The sequence below is a fragment of the Natrix helvetica genome, assembly GCF_964273705.1.
Source record: "Natrix helvetica genome assembly, chromosome: 3".
In the NCBI taxonomy this organism is placed as follows: Eukaryota; Metazoa; Chordata; class Lepidosauria; order Squamata; family Natricidae; genus Natrix; species Natrix helvetica.
This window is the reverse complement of record NC_138549.1, coordinates 138,949,306-138,976,087: the sequence shown is the minus strand read 5'-3', so window position 1 is coordinate 138,976,087 and position 26,782 is coordinate 138,949,306. Positions and strand designations below refer to the sequence as shown.

The following is a 26,782-nucleotide window of genomic DNA, read 5'->3' as shown; positions in this document are numbered from 1 at the left end:
GTAGTCCCCCCCCCCCCAAATACTGTTTGTACAAATGGAGGTGGGGAAGAGTTATTTAATTGATTGGCTATTTCTTGCTTAGGCAGGGATTGTTCTTTAAGATTGTGGTTTAGAGTATATGACATTGCCATTTTCCAGCAATATATCCGTTTCTTGGATTTGGGGAATCTAGACTGATGAAGAGTCTGGAGAAGTAGGAACTTGCACATAGCTGGGTAGAATTATGAACAGATGATGATATTTCTCAGTTTGTAATTTGTTTTTAAATTCAGACTTAGTATAGGAATAATCATGAATAGGTCTATAAAAACCCATGAACATACAGTACTAAACACCACTGAATGCTAAAGATGCTAGCATTTTGAAATCAGTCTTTAGTATCAATGTAAACCTAGTTTCCACCGATGGAAGTATATGAAATTTTGCTGTTTATGTATTTTCACATATGAAACACTATTTATAAAATCTGGTGTGAAAAACATACTTAAATACAGGTGTGCAGACTTCTGTGATCCTGCAAAGCCTTTATGTCGCACAGCAGTGTCTCTAGAGAGCTGTCCAACACCAAAGTCTCCTGAAGAGCAGATCACCTCTCTGGGGAAACAGGTGCTGCCTATTTGCTAGAGGTGGATGTTCTGGAGAAAATGGCACGCCTTGCCCTGCAGTTCCAGCTGATTCAGATTGGTGGCCTCAAGGCTTTGTTGAGCTTTCTAGCACAGCCACTTGAGTGGGGGAAGATTTCACTGTCACTTCTCTGCATCCCAGCTGAGGCTCAACTAGAATGCAGCAGAACTTCAGTCACATGCCTTCCTGTGATCCTTCAAACTCTTAACAGGCATTTTGGATTATAATGCCGTTGCTGTTTAGAGATCTAACTTGGACTTCTTCCTCTACTCCTAATAGGATGGACACCACCTTGGCTCTGCTTTTAATCCGTGATTTACATGTGTTTAATATTGTTCATCCTTTTGCTGGTTTATATCTTGCGTTTCTGTTCCAAAGAGGGAAAATTTGAAGCTGTTGCTGAAGAACTTGGGACTTCAGATAAGGAATTAAAACAGCCTCACCCAACTAATGCAGGCAGGTTGTTAGGGATAATCAACACCCAGAACAGAATGATCACATTGGCTAGGAATGATGAGAATTGTATCCTAACACGTCTGGAAGATAGCAGGTTGGAGACGCCAAACTATTTTAATGCAATTAAAAAATAAAGAAATGAAAACTTTAGAAAAATGGGTTTTCCTGCTGATATTACACACACACTGATTATTTTCAGGGACTTTGATGCAACCTAGGATTTAAGAGGCCGTTCCTCTCATCGGAACACGATTATGCATGTACTGAGACTCTTGCTTTTGAAAATGTCTTTGGACTCCACACTTTCAATTTCTGAAGAAAGAGTGTTAACCGGAAGGGGAGGGGAGAACAGTCAACGTTTATTGGACTGAATGTCACTTGTCAGGGTTTAAGGAGTGCTTCAGCCTCACTCAGATGTTCCCGAGGGGCGACGTCCATAAACAGCCACCAAAGCCCGTCTTGGTGTTGCTGTGAGACACCAACAGCGGCTGAGTTTCCCTGCTAGCTGGTCCTAGCTTCCAGATATTCCCTGGGGAGTGTCTACTTTGGACAGCAGTGGAGGCCGGCATGTGAGTAAAGGAACCCACTGACTCGCGAATCCTCACGCCCCACCATACCCTGAGCAAGAGTGCAAGCTGGGGCAAGGGAAAAGGGAGAGGGGCGCCACGATGGCTTGGCACACAAGAGACGGGAAGGGCACCTTGGGGTGTTTTCCTCTTGGCCTCGATTCAGCGGGGGTAGTTACAGGGCTCAGGGGTCGGATGGGGCTTGCTGCTTAGCTTTTCTGACCTGGGGGCCTTCCCTCCTCCAGATATAAAGTGGACTTCGGCTCCCCTAATCCACAGCCTGACCTGGGGGCCTTCCCTCCTCCAGATATAAAGTGGACTTCGGCTCCCCTAATCCACAGCCAGTAGGTGCTGGAAAGAGCCTGCCAATGTGAGTTGCCTAAGTAATTGGTAGAGTGGCTGCAGATGCAATATTTTCTGTGCTGAAATTAGACAGCCGAAAGTGCAAGACGAGCCAGGTCTGTGCTGTTCCAAATGAAAGTTTATGATGCCCCAGTTCAGTTGAGGGATTCCCTGGAGTATCATGATTCTCCAAAATCTTTCTCAACTGCTTTTGTCCAAATGTTTGTGTCTCTGTATTCACAGTTCCTAGAATTTCAACGCTTTCATGATCCTACATTTGTTTCTTGATATAGAACAGAACATGCTCTTCCAGCAGGGTTTTCTATTATTTATAGCATGCATAAACTGTTATACAGTAGCATAAGGTATATGAAAAGTTTCTAAGCAAGTTGTCGCTATTTTCAATTAAACAACTTTAAGAAACACATTGAGTCTATTTGCTGTGGAAAGTGATGGTTAGTTAGTGGTTAGTAACAAAGTTTGTATTCTGGGTTCACACAACAGGCTCCATGTAGACTAAGTCATGTTTTGCTTACAAGCACAGAGTTAGATCTGTGCTTGTAAGCAAAACATCAGATCACCATTCTAGGTTTAGTAGTAGTTAATTTGCAAAGCCGAGTGAAATGGGAAAAATGATCCTAAATTCAGTGTTTAGAGACAAATAAATTCAAGGATAACTTAATCTAGATATTGCTGAAAGATATTAATCCAGACTTTCCCGATCTGGAGTTCTTCAGATGTATAGGAGTACTTTTACTGAGTATATCTGAAGAACACCTGACTGACAAAATATTTTGAGATAAACTATTTCCTGTGCAAATTTAGTCTTGCCCCAGATACCATCTCTAGAAATTGTACTATTCTAATACCCTCCTAAATTCTGCTGTCATTTTCAATCTCCTGAATGATTAGTGCAGTTAACCAGGACAGACATGTTAAGTGGGCCAATTTGGCTTGTTTCTAAAACTTTACCAAACTCCATCTTCTGTTCAGTTTCTGGCTTGTTGAAAGTCTTCAATATTTCATATTTTTATTAAAAGACTTAATCATAATAGTAAAAGAACAGTGCAAGAAAAAATAGAGGAAAAAAACATAAAAAAGCGGCCTTCCACTATCAAGAAAAATATAAACAATGTCACTATCTTTATATCTCCTTTTAATTAACAGATATAAAACTCTTCATCTCATAATTTAACTATATACAAATCCAATGAGTAATGTCTTATCCAATCCAACTGTCGGCGAAAAGTCCAAAGAGAGTCCTAAAATAATATTTAAAATTATAGAATTCATCAATCCATATCTGAACTCTGAACTATAAGCAAATCCATTTAGAAAGCATAGTATAGCTGCAGTATCCATGTATCAAAAGGCTGAAATTTAACATGACAAAGATGGATATTATCTCCTTTTAAGAGAACAAGCTCAGAGATATTCCTTACTTTAAATAGAAAGACAATTAGATATTAAGTCAATTTAGATGCTGTCATGTTAAAATATATAAAGTAACTAAAGATTTAAAAACTATATTACATAACTGTAAGCAAATCCAATACCACATTTTTCCAGTGCACATGTCAGCAAATACAAAATGAATAATACAAAGTAACACATACCATTTTAACACTGATCAAATAAACCAACTTTGTATTCCTTCTTTTTAAACAAATCTTGCTTTTTAATTTATTTAGATGATTATTGATTCTTGTCTCAAATTACTTCAAACCTTTAAGAAGCCTCTTTTGTAAGTCTAGCAAGAAGACATTATTCCAATTACTCTCTGGAAGTGGCATTCTTATTTCCTTTTTAATTTTTAGAACCTCATCCAATTTGTTTTTGTATGTCAACTGACTAATTCTTATTCACATTCTCGAATTTTGTATGAGAGTGCAATTCCTCAGAAATGTCTCTGAATGCCATTATAAAGTTGCATATCTTGTTATTTCTTATTTTATGTCTGTAATAGCAGAAATAATTTTTCTTTCCCCCAAAAATAATTTATTCTTTAGAATCAATTTCAAAATTGTAATATTCAAAATAAAATATTTCAACATTTTTAGAGGCCTTAATCTGTTTAAAAATTTCTATAGCCAATAACTTGCTTGTTTTTTTGCTGTGTATTTTAAATTAGTAGAGCTATTTCAAATATATTAAGGATCGAAGACACTGACCTGGTGTTTCCAGCCTTGTCATTTTGAAGGCATCTGCCCATTTCAAGTAGTTAATAGGTAATTTCTGAAAAGCAATTAGTAAGGGAAGTGTGAACTTAATGTTCTTTGAAGGCTCCAATTACAGCTGGAGCAAGCATGGCATATTATCTTGGCTCTTGGTTCTCCCACCCTTCAGAAACTGCTGCTTTGCAGTCTCCTCCTGAGAAGTGACCATATGGAGCACAGTTTGAGTGATCTCCCAACCTCTCTTTGTCAAGAGATAGTGTCAAAGGAGCTAACCTATTCATCCTTCTTTGTTCTTAGCCGCAATTGTTGGCTCTACAGCGTCAATCTGCATTTTTCCCTGGGAGTCAAAAATTTTCAGTGATTTGTGATTGATCCAAAGGCTTTCTTCCTGCTGGTTCAAATATCACCATACCAGGGTTTGATTCTTTAATATAGTTGATTCTTGGTGGAAGACTCCACTCATTTAAGTACTAGATTGTTTTGCCTTGGCTTCTGCTATGATTCTGACAAGTTATTGCTAATCTTTTTATGTAAATTGACTGCTTCAGGACCCTCCAAAGGATCTTCATTCCTTCCATATTTGAATATTATCTTTTAACTTCAATTTTAAATATCAGGAGCACATTTCTTTTAGTCCAGTAGGCACTAGCAGAGGCTACAATGATAGTTAATGTTCTGGGCCCAATTCTTTCTCTGTTCAAGATAGGGTTGATTGATCTTGTAAAACTGGTTCATTTTGTGTTTCATGTCCACCTTTGGGAAATATGCACAGGCCTCTAGACATTATTAAACTGCTTTCCCATCACTCCCGAAAAAAGATATGCTGCCTGAATCTGAAAAACAAACAAGTTTTGTTGGGCCAATCAAGTGTTGAGTAGATTGTTCTAAGTAGAAGGTGACAAATAGGTTTACTGAATATATAGCGAATATATACTGAAACTTTAATATTTAACAAGTCTAAAACTGGCTTGAATTAGTAGTGATGTTTCTTGAAACTCATCAGAAATATAATACCGGCAGATTGATTTGCAAACTTTGAACTGGCTTTTTTTAGCATAAAGTAACAATATCCCAGTGGTGGGTTTCAAATCCCGTTCCAACTGGTACGGTTGGAACGGGGCCGGCGGCATCCTCATGGACACATGCAGTGTGCACACACACACACACGCAGCACACACACGTATCTTAGCGCCTCCGTGATGCTCCATGATGCTCCAGCTGCTCTGCAGAGTGTCACGCAGGGGCTGTATGTGCCACGTGCATGCGCGGCAGTGCAGAAGCTTTAAAACACAGGTAAGGAGCTCAGGCGGGTGGGTGGGCCCTCCGGAGCACCGTACCGGAACGGTATCCGATGCTCCGAGCTGGCTCCAGTATGCCCGTACCGGGGCGTACCACCTGCAACCCACCACTGCAATATCCACATGAAAGAACTATTAAGAAAATTATTCACAGCATTTGTGTGGATTGTTAGTAAACAATCTTGGTACTAGGGAACATCCTTTTAAGAACAAGAGGGCAGCATGGGTTTTGTGGTTTATAAAACTGAATATCAGGGTTGTTGCCTAGGCAAGGACTAATTTGTTTGTTCTCCTTCAAAAGCTGCTTTCTCCCTTGATCACATCTGTGTTTATGAAATAAATTATGCCAGTTGCATAACAACAGTTTTTTCTTGAGTAATTTATATTTCCTGTTGTGAACAGGCTGGTGTGACAGAAGTCAAGGGAGTGAAAAGCCACTCTGTGCACATGGTTCAGTATCTGAAAGTCCAGATTAAGCCAAATTCTGATTTTGTTACTCAAAGGAAATTGCATCAGGATTTGAGTCCTTACTCCACCATCTTAATGCTTTGTCCAACTTTGTCCAAATCAGAACTGGTTTGGATCAACTGTGCAACAAATATTAATGTGCCAGGAGATAAAATGGAAAGTTGGGCTTTGATATATCATTTGTCTCCTGTATGTATGTGATTTCTAGGAATGCTATTTGTTTGCTCCTAATCCCTGAGTGTGTATTTTAAAATGCTTTTTTTACAGGAAGGAAAATATTTTTAAGGCTTGTCTGGAAGTATAGTTACTCCAAGGCTGCTTTTCCATCCTTCTTTTAGAAAAGATATTAACAGTAGCTCTCCTGCCTTTCTGCTCCATGACATCACAAGAACTTGAGGCAAATGGTTCATTTCCAAGCCCATAAAGAGGACTGAGGTTTGGAGGTGAAGAGAACCAGGTGCAAAGACAGGTTCATCATGAAGTCCCACTGACCAAATCACTACTAGCCTAAGTAGAGTCCCAGGAATACTATGAGGAGAAGTTCAGGATACAGTGTGTAACTCATATACCAGTGGTGGGTTGCAGGCGGTACGCCCCGGTACGGGTGTACTGGTGCCTCCTGGGAGCACCGGGTACCGTTCCGGTACGGTGCTCCGGAGGACCCACTCACCCGCCCAAGCTCCTTACCTGTATTTGAGCTCTTCGGCGCTTCTGCGCACGGACACGGAGCGTACGGCGCCTGCGCAATGCTCCGCTGAGCAGCTGGAGCATCGCGGAGGCTTCGCAGAGGCATTGTGGAGGTAAGGACGCATGCACGCACTGCGCACATGCGTGCGCATGCTGCACATGTGTGCACACATGCATGCTGCGCACATGCATGTGGGGGACGCCAGGCCCCGTTGCACCATACCGGTTGCAACCAGGATCCGGAACCCACCACTGTCATACACCCAATATGGTAAATGTCTGTGGTTACCCTAATTTGAACTTGGAACAGATCTTCCTTTGCTGAGAGCACCCCACTCTTCATTTTGAGCTGTCTCATTCACCTTCCTGTCCTCTGTTTGTCGTCATTGTTTTACAGCTTTCAGAAAAAGGATATATAAATTAGGAGAAAAGGAACTCTATGAGCTCCTCCTCATTACAAAACCAAGAGAGTATATTATGTGGCTTCAGTCAGAGGATTACACTGGATTACTTGTGAGCAGATGGGCCTGTGGTGAATTTTGAGGGATGATTATCGGAACAATCCTTCCTATGCCGAGCATTTTACATTGTTGGTATTAATTGTATATGTATATATGAAATGCCTTAAGCCACCGCTCATGAACCTGGCAACTTGGTTCCAGTTTTGGTGTTTGTGTGGCAGTAAGGGGGAAGGGATGATCCAACATGACCAAATGACAGAGGGTAGTGGAAGGAAGGCTGTTGTAAGTTGTTCTCTCTGTTGACATTGAACTAAGATTGAGCATTGGTATAAATCCTTTCCATAGTTCAGCTGTAGATAACCTTTCTGATCTGTATTTTATTAGTTATTAATGTTTCTCAGGATTTGAAAAAGCAATAGTAGCCATGTGGGCCGTGAGAAAAATATATATCTGCATTCCATAAGAGGCAATCGCTTTATTAGGCCAAGTGAAGTTTTACAGAAGCAAGAGAGAGAGAGAGAGAGAGAGAGAGAGGAAGAGTGCTTTGGGTTTCCAAAGAACTGTTATCCTAGCAAGATAAGATTCTGTACAAAAGCCAGAATTTGGGCCAAGAGTGATAAGATGTTGATTTTTGAGCCATGCTTTTATAGTTTGCATTTTTAGCTAAAGTGAGGGAGAATCTCCAGACATACAAACTGACCGAAAAACTACATAGTAGAAGTGTATTGTGCTGTAGAAAAGGTAGGAAATCTTTCTGGTTCGAGGATCAACATTTTTGGAAGGGTCCTGGAATTTGGTGAGTGGGATGACAATATTTACTGAATGGAGTCATGAGAGAGATGGTTAAGATTTTCTGTATTTTCTTAGGGTTTGCACTCAAACATTTGTATTTTTTAACTATTTAAACAATTTTACAACATACGGTATACAATACTTTGTGTGTGTCTTCTGCTTTAAAGTAATGGAAAACTAGGCCACTAGTTTTCAATAGTTATATTCCAAGAAGGCTCTGTGAGAAAATGTTTCAGGGGTGCCCAAGGCTCTGGGCTTTCAGTATTGATCTCTGAAAAGTAGGGGGTCTAAATGTCTAAATCGCCTATGTTTATAAAATGAAAATGAATATTATGAGATAGAGAAATCCACTGGCGTAAAATCCAACTAAACATACAGTTCGAGATATTTTAAGCTGTGTATGAAAGTCTGGCCTCTTTCCTTTGCCATGATCTCTGCAAGCACCATCCTTCTGCTCTATCATACCCTTTCTGGGTTTCCTTGGTTGTCCTTTGTTCCAGATGCCTATGATATTCTCTGATTTATAGCTAGCTGCAAAAGAATATGGGTCCTAGCTCCATTCATAGAATTAGTGGTTGCTGTGGTGATAGCAGTCTCCCTTGGGAAAATAGCTGAAGCTCCTTGGCACTTGCCCATTTGGCTAGGCCAGAAAACAGACCAGTTCCTAATTGGCACTGTAGCTAAGTGGGCCAAAGCAGCACACCCAGTGCTGCCCACAACGGAAGAGATGGAGAAAGAAGATTGCTGACTTAGCAGCATGCAGATTGTTGATGATGGCACAGCCACAAAAAGCAGCAAAGAAACCACTTCCTTTTGACTTTACAGCATTGTCTTAGGATTCAGAGGACAGAAAACATCATATCACACGCCCCAAAAAAGAAATAACATTTGTCCTTGGCAAATATCAGAAAGTTTTTAAAAAAGCTTTGATTAGTATCTAGATGTTTACTATATCGAAATTATAGAGATGTTGGTTAAACCAGAAAATGGGATGGAGGATCTGAAAAAAAGCAATAACAAACCATTTCTAGAATTGCATATATATATATATATATATATATATTTCTAGAATTGCATATATATATATATATATATATATATATATATATATATATATATATATATATATATATATATATATATATATATATATATATATATATATATATATATATATATATATATATATATATATATATATATATATATATATATATATATATATATATATATATATATATATATATATATATATATATATATATATATATATATATATATATATATATATATATATATATATATATATATATATATATATATATATATATATATATATATATATATATATATATATGCAATTCTAGAAATATATATATATATATATATATATATATATATATATATATATATATATATATATATATATATATATATATATATATATATATATATATATATATATATATATATATATATATATATATATATATATATATACGGCTCAGACTCCAGGAAAAAATCAGTTTGACTTTCCATATTTCATGTCCTCTTTTTGCTGGTGATGCTGCCACCAGCTGAGATTTGATTAAAGGCTACAAATCATCTTTGATATTAAAGCATCTCTTTTTGTGTGTGTCTAATAGCCGCTAGACAAATGTTACATGTTGATCTTGGGAATAGGTAAGAAAGCAAGTTTCAGTTGGTGTGACTATATTTTACTACAATTATTGCAATACAGACATCTTCCCTTATTGTATAGTATTGGTCCTTATTTACACTGGAGCTTCCCCCCCCCCCAAAAAAAAAAGTCTGGTTTCTGAAGCTTAACCATTTATCTGTTATCTAAACCCAGGAAAGTATACTTGCAGAATCTGAAAACTGTAATACTCATTGAAAGGAAAACACTACTTCTCAATCAAGTAGACATGTAAGAATTAAGTTCATTATAAAGCATGCTAAACAGAGGGTTCATAGCATGAAAATAAATTTAATATAAAACTCATTAGGAAAACTAATTTTTAAAGAAGAAAATACAGATAAACCAGTGGTGCAATTTAGCCAGTTCTATCCGGTTCCGGTGAACCGGTAGCGGTGGTAGCCGGAAGCTCCGTCCACCCACCCAGACATCATCACGTCTCGTTTTTGATGCTCTGCGCATGCACGTGCTCACATTTGCGAACCGATAGTGAAGGTAAGTTGATTTCATCCCTGAGATAAATCCATAAGTGGTCTCAACCTCAGAAACCTAACAACCAACCCTCAGTGCTAACAACTAGATGACTGCAAAGAATATAAATTCTTCAATTCCCCACCAGTCAATTAGAACTGAAAAAGCTTTCTTGGACGAGAAGTGTAAAAAAAAAAAAAAGTCCAGATGCCTTTTGGAAAAAGCACCTTTGGAACAACAGAACTGAAGGGTTTTTTGAATGTTGCGTGCAAGTTGTACAATAAATACATAAGAGGAAACATCTAAAGTTGTCAGGTAATAACTCCAGAGCAATACTACAAGTGCTAAAGTTTCATTAAGAAAATCAAGAGCAGCTAGCAGCAAACAGGGCTGCCTTGTTGGAATTTCATAAATTCTACAAATAGGCAAAAGTTAGCTTTTACAAATGGAGCATTTCTTTGAACCTATGTGCTCCTCTTTCTCCAGTTTGAGTTGAAGTTACTGAAACTTTCCCCCCATTAAATTGTTTGTTATCCCGTCTTAACAAATCATGGTCTATGCTCATCACTATTGTTTATATGGAACTTCTGCAAAGTAAAATTTGAATATTGTGCTTATTTAAGTTATCTTTCTTACGCTAGAGAAAATTAAGTTCCATTATATGAAGATTATAGGGACGTGGTGGCTCAGTGGTTAAGATGCTGAGATTGTCAATCAGAAAGGTCGGCAGTTCGGCAGTTCAAATCCCTAGTGCCACACAACAGAATGAGCTCCCGTTACTTGTCCCAGCTTCTGCCAACCTAGCAGTTCGAAAGCATGTAAAAATGCAAGTAGAAAAATAGGAACCAACTTTGGTGGGAAGGTAACAGCGTTCCATATGCCTTTGGTGTTTAGTCATGCCAGCCACATGACCACGGAGACATCTTCGGACAGCGCTGGCTCTTCGGCTTTGAAACAGAGATGAGCACCACCCCCTAGAGTCTGGAACGACTAGCACATATGTGCGAGGGGAACCTTTACCTTTATGTAAAGATTGTACCTCGTACCCTCCAGTTTCAGCAAGAAATTTAAATCAAAAAATGTATTGTGGATTTGCTCTTATTCACCATGAACCGTCTATCAGCAATGTAGGCCATGCAATTAGTGAATGACATTTTCAACAGAACAGCAAAGCAAAGACTTGCTGTGCAAGAGTCCCTATTAGTGCTGGGTCACACTTTTCTAGGAGAATGAAATCTAATTTGCTAAGCCTCCCCCAATACAGACTTGACCTAGATAATTGGCTCCATGCTTTGATTTTACTTGGTCCCCTTCCAATTAACTAAAAGAGAAAGCAATTGCACAATGTTAATGAAAATAAATAGATCACAGCTGTCCCACAAACCAAGGGCTGGAGGTGACGATATGAAACGATGGATATGCCAAGTTTAGTCCAAAGTGCTGGAAACGCGCACAGCACACTGATATATTAGGTGTGATCAAACTCATTGAGATTGTTGAGTTACCTTACTTAGAGTCAGAGGTTGGTGAGAATAGGAATATCTGAGAAATATGACTCACTTTTTTGCTCACAATTGAGCCACAATTGCAATAATTCCCAACCAGATGACAGGAAATTACAGGACTACAGTTCAACACATCCACCAAGTCATGAACAGCTGCTATTGGGTTTGCCAAGATTGCACTTTCTCATTTGGCGCTTACTAATGCAGCTATAAGGAAAAATTAAGTGACTGGATTGTGTGAACAAGTAGATTCTTTGTAGGTTCATTCTGCTTCCAAATCACTAAACCCCAGAGAATGTGAACATGAGGAATCATCTCATCCCCATCTCTTAAAAATCCTAGATAAAATGTAAAATTATTTTTGTCCCACATCTCCTTGCTTTCCAAAACAAACTTTATCAGAGGCAGCTTCTAAGGCAGAGATGCAGCTGACGCACAGTCCTGACATATTTTGACCCGTAAAGCTGACCATTATGCTGAAATTAGGATTTCCTGTTGTTTTAATGGTTATTTAATATTTTAAAACCTGCTTTAAAAATGAGGCAATGATTAGTATACTCTGAGTAACTTTTTTTAAAAAATGGAACATCATTAAAAGAAGTTATGCAATATGAATCTATTTATTGTGATTGTGACAGCTGCCCCACCAGAGTGTGAACCAAATCAAGCAAAGATTGATTGCTTACTTCTGCCTTAAAGGATGGGATGGGGCATGCTGGAGATATTTGTAGTGGTGCTCTCGTTGGCCCTATTCAGTTAATACTCAACTAGTGTTAGCTAGTGAACTCCTCAGCTCTACTTGTACTTCTGGCATCATTCAGTCATATTCTGTAAAATTTGCTATTTGGGAAATAGAGAAGCTTCATCCATTTTGTCCTGGAAATATCTAATATGCCATATGTATTTCATGATATGGTAGCTATTTCCCAATTGGCCAAGTAAGCATCAGTAAGCATACTTTGCTCGCTGCAATAAGTTAATATTATGCTCTTAAAGAAAATGTTTTTAAGCCACTCTATTTCTTCAACATTCAAAAACATGCATACAGTATACTTATAAAGAAAAAGACTGGAATCACTAGAATCAAATGTGGATCTGAGATCTTGATAGTTTGGTCTCTAAATGCCTTCATGGCACTTTTTCTTACTTCATAAAGATATATTTTTCTGCAAATGAGTTACCTGACTTCTATGATGCTGCAGCTACTAACATGTGATCAGCACACTAGAAATCAAATAATGGTTGTCAGCACCTTTCCAAAGCACGATTTCTTCACCCTCACAATATAATATATTTCTGCTGCCTGCAATTTGGCAATATTTGGCAGTTCAAATCTTACCAGGCTCAAAGTTGACTCAACATTCCATCCTTCCAAGGTGGGTAAAATGAGGACCCAGATTGTTGAGGGCAGGATGCTGACTCTGTAAACCACTTAGAGAGGGCTGTAAAGCACTGCAAAGCAGTATATACTAAGTGCTATTGCTATTATAATATGCATATTATAGCTATTTTAAAAAATATAATCTTGATTTTTTTCATAGCTATTTAAATCAATTTAGAGCTTTCATGAGCAAGAAATAAGGGTCATAAAATGCAAAGCAAATGAAAAATATCTATATTCTTGCTTTAGTTGCATGAGTTGCTGCCTGATAAGCTATTGTATAATCTGAGTCTCTTTTCCTGATCACTGTCTTAAACTGTGATTTCATAGAGTAAGATCTAGAGTTAATGATTATTGGACTAGCTCCATCCAAATCAGTAGATTTATGTTTATGACTACCTGCCCTGTCAATTCATTGGGTTTATTGTAAGCATGACTAAGACTGGATCCAACCTTTTGCTTTTAATTCTACAACTCTTCTAACATTAGAAAGACAATGTACAGAATACAGCCAGATTATTCTATATATTTAAATTTTCTGTATATAATAAGATAGTGAATCATCTGAAGTAATACTGATTTCAGCATCATTTATTAAATTTCATGGCTACCCATCTCACAAATATGGCTTTGGGTGGTGTCCAATAAAACAGAATAATAATAAAAAAATACTAAATAAAAAACCTTACTGGTAAAAGCAAAACATAAATATAATAAATATAATTAAAAGCACTGAAGAGTGCATTCAAGATCTTACATATAATAAAGCATATAATAATGGGCTGCTCACTTTCATGGGGATCTCCAAGCCTTCTGATAAAACTATGTCTCAAGGGATTTCTGGAAAATCATTAGGGTTAGAGCCACTCTCATTTGGAGTGGATGATATTCCACAGGACAAGTGTCGCCACAAAGAAAGCTTAACTCTTGGATACTATCAGATGAAGCTGCTTAGTAGACAAAAGTGTACTATATCTGGCCTCCTGCCAGACTTGATTGGTCAAAGAGATATAACTAGGACAGGGGAGTGATCCTTCCAATAACCCAGCCTTGTTCCATGTTAAAGGTCAAAACCACACCTTGAATTGAACCTGGAAGCAAACTGGCAATCATTATAGCTTGCAGAACAGACGTGCAGTTGTAGGAGCAGACATAATTGTCCATGCCACCACATTTTGAAGCATCTGAAGCTTCTGGATACTCTTCAAGGACAGTTCCATGTACAGCACATTATAATTGTCTACTGGGTGAGTGACCAGTGCAAGGGTAACTGAGGGTAGTGCTTCCCGACCCAGGTATGGGTGCAAGTGCCACCTCCTCTCAACAGGAGTCATGACTCCAAAAGAATCCCCAGATTGCACACTGATCTATTTGGAGCAATGCAACTCCATCCAGCAGCAATCATGGTCAATTCCCAGATCCAGAAGGCCCTAAAATCCAAACCAAACAGCCCTGCCAGGTTTCAGCTAAAGTCTCAGTTCCCCATCCAGATCCCGACAGCTTCCAAGCATTGCTTTGATGTTATAGTTGCCTTAATGCCTGTAATTAAAAATGGGGAAAGAGTAACATCATTTGGAAAATATATCACCAAACAAATCTTCAGAAAATACAGATATTTAGTAAAACTATTAGAAACCTTGCCATAGTCCAGAAGGCATTTGCATTCTTTTAATATACATAAATCATTTTTTATGAACCTGTGATTGTGGTCACAGTAATGGCAAACAACATGTGAGGGCAGCAAATGCTGCAGCTGTCATATATCTAAAGGCGAGTCATATGCCTTATGTCTAGGTTTTTTTTTTACAAAGTTTATTCAGTGGCTCATGAGTCAGTCCCAGTCCATTCTCTTTTGCTGCTTAGATTCATTATTGAAATTATTATGATAAAAAAAAGCTTTTAAAATTATATTTCAGTTTTGTCAATAATTTTAATTGCTTTTTTCCCTTTGGCTATCTAAACCCATTCTGAGTAACAGAATTACTCCCTCAATCATTACAGGGAATAAAAAAGGTTCAAATCTACAAAATATAAGGTTGGAAAATATCAAAAGGTATTTCATACAGCAAATTGCTTGGATTTTTTTTTTAAACTGTTGGAATGAAGTCTTAAAAATACCCCATAGGAGCTGTTCTTTCAGCACTACCAATATAGGTGACTGAAAACTTGGGGCTCTAGGAAATGAAAAGCTCACCATTTTTTTTGAACTTTCTGACAACTGAATGTTTATTAGAATTTAGCCTATGCCTGCCCATTTCCCTCTGTTTCTTTTTCCAGATGAGAAGAAAATAGTGTTGATTACTGTTATTTGTGATTCTTTGGAAATGATGCGATGTTGACTGCAGGCAGCATATGTATCCGCAGTTCCTTGTTTGTTTGCTGCCTTTTCTTTCAGTATTTTAACAGCTGTATGTCAACCTTTAAAATATTCAAAATATCTCCACATTTGCATCCTACGCATTGTCAATTTAGGTCTCATTTCACACTTTTTGTCTGTGGACAAATCATAGTAATTCTTAACTATTTGTGCTCCAAAGAGATCAAAACATTTGGATTTTTTTTTTTAAAGCATTTGTTTAGTCTGCACAGAACCTGTTTGTTATATACTTATTTAAAATAATGTCACTTTGATAGACAAGATTACTTTCAGTGTTTGTAAACTCCAGCACAGAGCATTCAGTGATACCCAGAAGGGGAGGCAATAGGGTTAATGAAACGAGCAAATAAATTAGTCATCACCTCTTCTCACAACACTTTTATATAAATAGTTGCACTATAAAAAGTACTTATTCGTGTCTCTTGCTGGCTCTTTTTCAGTAGATTGATGGGGGAAGGTAATAACAAGCTTAGGCTTGCAGTTGCTTTGGACAGAATGTTACCCAATGTCATTTGTTATTAGCATCAATGTTGCTCTAGAGATTTGCTCTCCCTTAATGTTGTGAGACAGTTTCTTTCAAGATTAAGACATCTGGGTAGGGAGTGGGTTAAAAATAAGCATCAAGGCTGTAGATCTTGAACCCCTTCACAGCCAACCATCATAATAACAATTGGTATGTTCTACTTGTAACAAGAAGACGAAGACATGTGTGGATTGTAGCATGGTATAGATTCATTAGTTTTTTAAAAAGAAAATTGGACATAGTATAATACTAAAAACTATGTAAAAGCTTTGTTTTTGTTTCTTTAAAATTAACTTTGTTACTCACTTGGAGCATTCAAGAGAACTTATGCCTATAAAGGCATGTTTGTAAGAGAAAATATATATCATCCCATATAAGAAGATTTTTGGCATTTCTTTTGACTGGGAGCTAACAAGAATATCTGGAAGTGTGTGGATGCTTTTGGCTGAAATTTAGAAATGTAAAAGTTCTATTTTCACTTTATTCTTTATTTTAGATTGAAGCTTATCTCTTTGGAAAATGTCACTCAGATTTACAGTAATGGTGTAAATGAAGTATAGTGTCTGATATTTAACCATGTTTTGGAACAAGGCAACATTCTTTTATCAGGTCCTGCTCATTTATAGATTTTCTCAAAAAATATTTTAAGGGCACAATTGCTCCATTGTCATACAAAGCTTGTATATATATATGGAGATAAATAGAAAAATTGAATATTAAACAGCAGGAAGAGATGTCAAAAATTAGGGTGCAGAGGAGGTCCATTTCAGGGAAAGAGTGGTAAGTGAGGCCATTTTGCATTTCTTTCGGAGAAAGGGTAAAATGAGGACAGTCTTAGACTCTTAGAAGAGATTCTTTTATGTGTTTTATATTCCTCTCAAGTCTTACTAAGCTGCCTTATTGTGGCTGGGGTCTTCCTGAGTGGCATGAGCAAGGAATGTACTGGCAGTGCCAAGTGTATATGTTTCCAGCCAGTACACCCAGTGTTTGAAGGTCATCTCAACTGCCCAGTTAAAACACACACGACCCTCTTTTGGGCATCAGTGATACAGGAAGATGCTGGAGTTGGATGATTACTTTTGTGGCCACAGAAAAGGCATCCTTTCATACTACGTGAGAGAAAGTTAACATTAAAAACATCCTGAATTTTATCAAGAAAACCCACATGGTTAGGCAAGAAAAAAATATTTGAATATATCATGCCAGATAATGGACTCATCACATGAGATGATATCCAATATGCTATTGAGAACTCAGTATAAAGTTTGGAACATAAAATGCTGTTCATTACATAGCTAGATCAAACAAACAAAACAGTTGAAGTCTGTAATTTTGCTACTACAATCAACATTTCGTAGAGTGTTAAATAACACATTAATGTTATTTCTGTGGGAATCTTGATGTTGACTGAATGAGCACAAATCAAACCGAACCTGCTGAAGAAACTTTTCCATGAGTCTGAAAATGGCATCAATCCTTTGGAACATGCTCCATCAGGATGAGATCAGTGCTGGGGCCCTGCTGGCATTATACAAGGATTTAAAGATGTGGGTCTGTTATCGGGCTTGCTTGGGGATCTGGATGTATAGCAAAGCTGGTTCAGTGTTTATGTTGAATTTGTTGTTAGAGAATATTAGAGAATATATGTAGTTCAGGATAGAACTGTGGAGTCCTTTGTGTTCTCTGAACTTGATTGTTTTTCTACAGACATTTCATTACCCAACTAGGTAAAATTTTCAGGGCTAACCTGAGTCATGGATTTGAGGTGGGTCACCATATATATTGAAATAATAAATACATTACCCTGAACCATCTAGACACAACAATTTTAAGGCCTATCAGAATGACTACTTTACATCTAGGTTAGGCAGAACTACATTCATCCACTTTAACCAGAATTACCCTTCTGTGGTGATTACCATATTTTTAGGAGTATAAGACACAACTTTTTCCCTCAAAAAAGAGGCTGAAAATCTGGGTGCGTCTTATACACTGAATACAGCATTTATTTGCCTCCCGAAACCCCACCCCCTTCACCAAAATGGCTGTGCACAGCCTGAAGAAGGCTTTCAGAGAGCTCCTGGGGCTGGGGAAGGCAGAAATGAGTGAAAATTGGCTGTTTTTTTGCTCAATTTTGCCCCCCCCCCCCAGCCTCTGGAGCTCTCTGAAAGCCTCTATAAGCTTCCTAAAGGCTATGCATGCAAAAAATTTTGACAAAAAAGCGGGCCGATTTTCACGAAAAACGGGCCATTTTTTGCTCATTTTTTTGGCGGGGGCACCCCCCAGGAGCACTCTGCAAGCTCCCAAAAGGCTATTTGTGTCTTTTTTTTAAAAAAAATGGGCCCATTTTCACGAAAAACAGGTCATTTTGGGGAGGTTTGCAGAGTGCAAAAACTTTTTTTTTAATTTGCCTCTTCAAAACCTTGGTGCGTCTTATACTACGAAAAATATGGTATATCTTTTCTGTGCTGGCTTCTTCCTTGTGCCGCATTTATCCTATGAACTACAGCAGGTAAATCTTTTTTCTACTGAGGGTAGAAATGTGGTACAATCTTTTTTTCTATGTTCTTCCTGAGTGCCTATTGTCCCTACCTACCATTTTGAACAGAGAGAATAGGAAAGATACCTTCAACCATTTCTCTCTGTTAGAAGACAGAAATATCTTTAAATTAATATTTGGGTGCAGAGTACAATACTGTCCTCTTATTGGTATTAAAATAAGTTTTAAACTGGCCATCTATTTTTCTTTAATATTAGGGAAGATGCAACTTGTTCTTTGTGTAGATGGCAAAGTATCTTAGGCTAACTATGAGGGAAATATGTTATTCTCTGTAATATGATATATTCTCTATAATGTAATATAATATAATGTATTCTTTATAATAAATGATATAATATAATACAATATAATATAGTAGTACAATAATACAATATAATCTCTATAATAATATATTGTTCTCTATATTCAAGACCAATTAAGGTAGAAAATTCTGATATTTAGTTCTGAAAAGTATAAATCCTCTTGGTTAGTTAAGTAGTTGCAGTGATATAAAAAGTACTTCTATCATCAAGATCTGTGAGAGATTTCACTGAATACAGATGGTTCACATGAATTGGATCTGTAGTTGGGAATAAGGTCAGACATAAACCATGTGTCTTAATCTTCTATATCTTTTATCTTTTCTTGATGATGATGATGATAATGATGGTGATGATATATGTATGTATGTTTGTATGTTTGTATGTATGCATGTATGCATGTATGTATGTATATTCCAGCATAATTGTGGAGTGCCTTGAGCAATTTCAACCAAACTTGGTACACAGATGACTTACTCCTTGGAGAAAAATACTGTGGGGATAAGACACCCCTAACACCCCTTGGTGTGTGTGTTCTGTTACGATGCAGCCTGTTCTGCCTTTCAATGGCTTCTTCTGTACTGTCGTAACTCTGGAATGCCTTGAGCAATTTCAACCAAGCTGACTTACTCTCTGGAGAAAAATACTGTAGGGGTAAGACACCCCTAACACCCCTCAGGGTGTTTGTGCCGTAAAATAGCTTCTACTGTACAGCGCAGTGGAGTTGCCTTGGGTTCACAGTACTCCTCAATGGGGCTCCCTCTGGTAAGGGGGGAAATCCAACATTAGAAATTACATTTGGTCCCGACATTTTCCCCCTATAAATAAATACCCAGGCAATGCTTGGCTATTGGCTAGTAGATAAAAATGGCTGTGTGTATGTATGTTCCAGCATAAATCTGAGACGCCTCAAGCAATTTCAACCAAACTTGGTAACAGATGACCTACTCTCTGGAAACAAATACTGTGCGGGTAAGACACCCCTAACACCCCTCAAGGTATGTGTTCTGTTAAGATGGAGTTTGTTGTGCCTTAAAATAGCTTCTACCATACTGCCGTAAAAATGGCTTCTATGTACAGCACAGTGGAGTTGCCATGGTAACGCAAGGGAGCTCCCTCTGTTAAGAGGGAAAATCCAACATTAGAAACACCCAGGCAACACCGGGTTATCAGCTAGTGTAGTATATTATCACCTAAAGTCTTCAGCTTCCATGTGATTATGCCATGGGAATAGTTACATAAATAAGTGACTGGGACATAGTGTGGCCAGTTGACATTTGGAAAATCGAATTTCTGTAATATGTATCTTGTCCAGAATTGTACTTCCAAGGTGGTGGCAGCTTCCCAAGGAAATGAGCTACTGAGAATAGTGTCCTTGAAGTATCATGGGAAAAAACATTAAAATAAAATCCAGAGCAAACTTCCTCTGAGGAATTAACTCTCTTTCCTGCCCTTCCAGATGGAGCCAGCTGAGAGCCAAGATAGCAGCTGGAGGAATACTTTGAAATAGTGATAAGGGGAAATTTAAGATCAATGTAGAAAATGCTTCTTTTCTTTTTCTTTTCTTTTCTCAGTATAGTTTGGTTCATAGGGAGCCATTGATAAATTCCTTACACTGAGAAATTTAATAGGGTGGGGAAGGTTTAACTACCAGAAATGTTTAAATGCTTAGTGACATAAATAAGCATAGCTTTGGTGAATCTGCCTTCCAGCTCTGGAGTAACAGTTTGGCAGGCAATACAGGATCCTGTGTATGAAAGAAGGATGTTTTAGTCAGCAAACATCTGGTGAGAAATACAACTTGAATTTTGAATTCCTGCACGTACAGAATTGCAACCTATGAGGTGTGTATAGGGTTAAGGGTGAGGTGTGTCTATTGTTCCCCCAGTCATTTCCTCTATTTTACATTCATGCTGGGTTGAAATATGGAAAGTTTTTATTAGAATGAGTGGCAGGACAGATATTTCAGAGGACAGCCATGTTGACGCAACACAACATAAAACAATGCAATACATCAAAATAAAAACTAGTGTCTAGTGGCAGCTTAAATTCTGCGATTCAAGTAAAGCAAGGTATCTGGCTGCACTGAAAATATGATGCTTCTGACAATTGCTGACAATTATTTATTGCAGTGTTTTTCAACCTTGGCCTTCCTGAAGATGTGTGGACTTCAACTCCCAGAATTCCCCAGCCAGCTTTGCTGGCTGGGGGATTCTGGGAGTTGAAGTCCACGCATCTTCAGGTAGGCCAAGGTTGAAAAACACTGATTTATTGAATATGAGGTTGGATTTCAGGAGAATTAATACTTTTTGCTGTGCTTAACATAAAATCTAATCCACCATCCATTTGAAAAATTCTAGTTAGTGGATTCTACCATTGTCATAGGCAGATTATTCTGCTGCTTGCCTGCTTTGCTCTCTGAAATTCTATCTAATATTCACCCTGAATTATCTATCAATGTTGACCTCTTGCTCCTTGCCCTGATTGCAGTTTTAATGGAGAATGAGATTACTCTGTCCTGTACTGTTATATCTTTTCTCACATTTCTCTCTTGCAAATTAGGTGTAACAACTCTTTTAATTGTTCCATATTGGATTTAGGTTTACTGAAAACATATCACTCTGGTAGCTCTTTTTTGAACCTGCTCTTTGACCCTTGTAAAACTATGATTTTTAAAATTGGGCACAATGTTCCAGCTGTAAATTGGGTGGAATAAAATGGCATTGGGATGTTAATTATAAAATAATAAATAACATATACATGCTGATATACCTACTGTCATTGGAATAGAGTGCTTCATGCTCTGAAGCATCTAGTTTCCTTTCAAATGATATACTCTAAATTCCATTATTCTGTTAATGCAGACCAAGATTGCATAGTCTTCTTTGCTGCAGTTCTATATTGTTGTTCATATTCAAATGATAGTCTACTAAGAGTCCTAGACGTTTTGTGCATATGCTGCTATAACACTATATTTTAATTATATTACATTACATTATAAAATGTGTCCAATAGAACCTTGAACAGAATTTTGAATCCTGTAAGGTCAAGGAGATTCAATTTCACCTTGGGAGGCTCTGGGTGATTTGGGGCTCTCTCTCTCTCTCTCTCTCAGGCCAACCATCCTCATATGGTTTTTATCAAAGAGAAAATGGGGAAAGGAATCATTGTGTATTTTGCTTTAAGCTCATAGAGAAAAAGTGGTATATAAAAAAATAGTTGTAATATATTTGTTTTTCATAACATTCAGAATATCTCCTTATTAATGATGCCACTCAGAAATACAGTTTATTTCCCCCCTCCCATAAGTGTTCCCAAAACATGTTATAAATAACCCTATTTCCTTCCTTTAGTTTGAAAGTAGTTCCTTCCTGTATGTAGAATGTAAAAGTCTCACATTCTGAGATATGTTTGCCAAATTCTTTTGTATCTTAAGACTAAATTCTTTCTTTCACACTTCTGTTGTTTGGGGACAACTTATTTTCTTTCTCTGTTGCAAGTTGGAAAGCAGTTACATTTGCAGTTATTTTTCTTTTAAAGAATGATTAGACTTTTATGATCCTTTGCTAATTCAAAAACAGCTGGGAAACAAATCAAGTTATGTGCAGATTTGAGTCTGTTAATCTCTTCTGGCCACCCATTTACGCTGAGCAGCAGCAGCAGAGCCACTCTAGTCCTTTCTTTTATGCAATGAAAGAAAAAAGAAGCTGTAAAAACTTACAACTATTATAAAATAATAAAATGTGTAGTAATATTGTATTATATAATTAAATTTTAAATAGCGGAATCAGTTTGCAGAACAAAAAGAAAAATGGGAAATTGAACATAAGCTGTTGTGTGTTGTCCAAATTTATAAATGGTTCTCCAGTCAGGAATTCCACTGGTAAATTGTTGGTTGAAATATTTTCGAATATAGAAAGAGATAAAAACAAATTTCAGGCCATTGCATAATTAATGGAGAATAGGCATCCTTCAAACTTTGTAGCAGAATCTTTTGTGTCCTATCATAAAAGTATACAGTATCCATTTCCTTTGCCAAGTCTTAATTTTTAAAATACCTGTACTTATGTACAATATCTTCTGCCTGGATGAGATCTGTCACAGTGCATGACTACAAAGTATGAATCAGTCCTGCATATTGATTATAATAATTACTGTACCTATTCCAATTCTGTAACAGATTGAAAAGAAGAAAAGGTGGATAAATGGTGTGGCAACAAAAGGAAATAGGAGAATAGGAGGAGGTCACAAGTATCAAGATCTGAAAACTGAAGCTAAGAGATGAGGGCACAAATTCACCACAGTTGTCCCAGTGGTTGTCAGCACAGTGGGTGCCATATCAAAATAATCCTATACGGCACCTATAAAATCTGCACATTGACAAATTTTCTATCTGCCATTGCACAGGCCATACTGCTTGGATCTGCACATATATTATACCAATATATGACAACATTCTAGGTTCTTGGGAAGAACTTTGTGTGATTGAAGGCCAACACCAGCTAAAGACTTGTGATCTCACATTGTTGTGAACAGATTCCTTAATAATTCATAGGTCCTTCATTAGGACTTGAATTATTAAGTTGCAACATATGTTAGACTATGAAACTAATTGTAAATGATCTATAATAGTAATAGTCTATTTTCAAATATTGATTCCCTCATTTTAATTTAGTATGATCATAAAGAAACCAGATTTAGCATGCTGTTACCCAAATGGAATATTACTTCTTTACATAATGATAGAAGAAAGATATAACTAATACTTCTCTATGCAATTATTGGTAAACTGATTCAGTGGTTTATAAACTGAATCAATTTATAAACCACTGAATCAGTTTACCAATAGTTGCATAGAGAAGTATTAGTTTCTTATATCTTCCTTCTATCATGCTAAATTACATAGTAACTAGGTTTGATTTGTTTTTCAGTAAACTGAATAGGAGTAAATCTATTATATTAATTTGATTAACTATATAAATGTCAGGAAAAGGTTGATATGTTTATAAAACTGAAGAATAGTTGAACTGACAGTTTGAGAGAAATCAATAAGTCATATTTGATTTGATTTAAATGACCTTTGTTTTTGAAATACTTCAAATTCAAATATTTATTAGCAATTCATATTTTACTGAAAAGCTTAATTTTTTAAAAAAGCTATGTTTAAGCTCTTTTTATAGTTGTAAATCATACTTTCCCTTAATATTATTTAAATGATAAATAAAAGCACCAAGAACTACATTTAGCGTACTTCAAAAATTATTTTTATTGTCTAAGATAGTGAGCTTGATGTCAATATTATGTAGGCAGAAAACAGCAATTTCAGGGTTACGCAGCTAACAATCCCTTGCCTTATTGGTAAGTAATATGAAAAAGTGAAGGTAAAACTAAATTTTAGAAGGTTGGAAAGATTTTTACTTGCAGATGTACACAATCCTGGTGCTGAACAGGTTTGGCTTTGAAGCTCCAGACTTAATATGCTTTGATTTGTGTTTTCTCAGATTGACCTTCCTCCATCCAAGTTTTGCTGATGATGAATGGAACAGCCAATGTAAATGCAGCTGGACGCAGCCATTATGCCTCCTCTATACCTATTCCTAGAGCTGCATCTCATAGCAAGATACATACTCTGGCAGCATCTCCTAAACTGCCCCCTAAACAGAACTGTGCGGGAGCATATTCCTCGCCAAGGATATCATCTCCCAGGATAGGGAAGGCCCAGGGAAGCTCAACCTGTGGAGCTCCTAAAGGATCGAAGCAGAAGCTCGTGGTTAAGGCTGCAGCTGCTGCAAGTCCTAGACCAGAGAAAACAGACATATCTGGGAGCCATGGTGAGACAGAGGAGATGGACTCTAGCCTTAGTTCAGGGTTGGGGTCTGGCTACAGCAGTCCCTGGGGCTTACCAAAGGCCAATTCCAGACCCACCAAGATAGTGAAGAAAGCTGTTATTCATACAACTGAGAAAGTAAATAACACCTCTAAACAAAGTGAAAGTAATAGCAGCCTTGTTGCTGTGAAGGTCCTTGGAAAGTCCAGCACAATTGCTGAACCCGCAAAGACCGCTCATCTTCCAGGGAAGAGCCCTTCCTATCTCAACCTGTATAATGAGACTCAAATGTCAAAGACTTCAGAGGGATCTACCCCAAAGAGGCCTCAGAGCTGTCCAGCAAAAGGTCAATCAGCCTCAGAAATCAACTGTAAGGAAAGTGGAACATCCAAGCAAGAAGATAATCCTCAGACAATCTCACTGGATACAAGCAACCTTAATAAGGGACCTGTGTTGCATACAGCACCCATCAGTTTCTCTTCTGTGCCACAGCATAACCATCCTATTATGGCCACGGTTGCCCCTTTTCATTATCGGTAAGTGTCACCGAGTATGTATTCCTATATATATCTTTCTTAGGATATATCTTCTTATTCATTTATTATATTTCTATCCTGCCTTTATTATTTGAATAAAGTAAAGATGAATAGGAAAAAAATTCTAGCTCTGCTTTCCATTATCCAAATATTACTAAATAAGATGTATTGTAGAAAATATATCATCCTTTTAGCCCTAGTTTTCTTGAGAAAGTTTAGCATTTGCATGCTACAAAAAAAATTATGAGCCAAGATGGGAGAAGCACAACTCCATTTTTAGACTCTAGCACTAAAAACAAGCTATCACTTAGAGCCAAATTCATTAACACAGTGAGACTTGTTAAGAATTTGATTTGAATAAATCTGCATAGACAAGTGCTTGTAGCAAAATTGTTTTGCTGCTTCCCCAGGTTCTCAGATAGCATTATTGCCTGACCACTGTAGATAGCTTACTGTGGCATCCGGATTATATGCTCATGGAGAAGATGTATATGTTATCATAATAATTTCAGAATTGCTCTGACATATGCCAACAGCTGTCATATGCCAGTGCTAGTTCATTCAGCTAAAATATTTATTGCACTCATTAGATGTGATATGTGAGTTTGGTTCATGTGACTTGGCACCTTAGGTCAAAGAAATTGGTTCCTCCTAGAAGAACCTGGTCTTTGCTTTATTAAGGTGTCAGGCAAGAGACAGAATTATGGCTTAATAATTATAACCTTTCTGTGCATTATGTTAAGATATTTGGAGAGATATAATAGGCCTATGCAAATTGGGTCCACTCCCTTTTGAATTGTTGATTTAGGTTGGCAAGTTGATCTGACTGAAATTCAATTTGGATGTCCAAATCAAATAATCAGAATCGTAATAATTTGATTTGAACCCATGTGCATATATATAAAAAGGGCCTGAATTGGTCTGAATTGAATTGATTCAGAGGTGTCTCTTTTGATTTGAAATAAATCATTGCTTCAGTTTGGGAATTTGATTTGATGACTCAGTGAATTGCCTTCAGACTGTTTACAAATTAAATATGCGCACAGCCCTGATACATGATGAATACGAAGAGAAATTGATTGGTTGTGCTTTTTCTGCCTACCAGGTGGCAGGGTGAAAAAGAGAAGAGCAGCCTTCCTCAGAAGGAAGAGACATGTGATGTGCAGCAGACCAGCCCTCCCGAAGGGCCTGAGCTCACCCTGAGAGGCATGAGTAAGTAAAAAGATGGGATCATTCTCTTTAGTGGGGCAAGGGGCTCAGAACCCATGACACATGGATGTGAAAGAAAGTGGGTCTGCTTTGGAGTGCTGCATGTAGGATGCAGCTACCTGTCTTAAAGCAGTAACCAATGCATGATTCTTCTTGGACACTGACATTTGTGGACTGATTAGTGGGGGAGAACTTCTAATGCTCATTTTCCATTGTCCCATACTGTTGTTCCTTCAGCTTTGAACTGGGGCTTTGCATGCAAAGCAAGAAACCACAGACCTGCCGAATATTGATTACACAGTATATTCTGAAGTCCAGTATAATGGTAGTCTGTTGTAACCATCAACTGATTGATTAGTCTTGGTCAGGTTAGGAGAATAATACTGAAACTTCCTGAACCGAGCTTAAAATACTTGACTTAACCAGAATAGGTTATTCATTTTGTATGGCATATTCATGCTGCTTTTTCTTGCTGGAAGATCCTTGTGAGGTCCAGCAGCCAGAATGTGTAAATTATTTAGTTG

General features: G+C 37.4%; 1 protein-coding gene across 6 annotated transcripts in view; it reads left to right on the top strand.

The window, feature by feature from the left end:
• Positions 1-26,782, top strand: part of NAV1 (neuron navigator 1) — a 264,216-nt gene that overhangs the window by 30,813 nt on the left and 206,621 nt on the right. For all 6 annotated transcript variants that reach the window (XM_081948342.1, XM_081948339.1, XM_081948341.1 and 3 more), the window contains exons 2-3: positions 24,188-25,049; positions 26,155-26,261. In XM_081948342.1, the coding sequence (XP_081804468.1) occupies positions 24,217-25,049; positions 26,155-26,261 (940 nt within the window). In that variant the 5' untranslated portion in view covers positions 24,188-24,216. The remainder of the gene's footprint in view (positions 1-24,187; positions 25,050-26,154; positions 26,262-26,782) is intronic.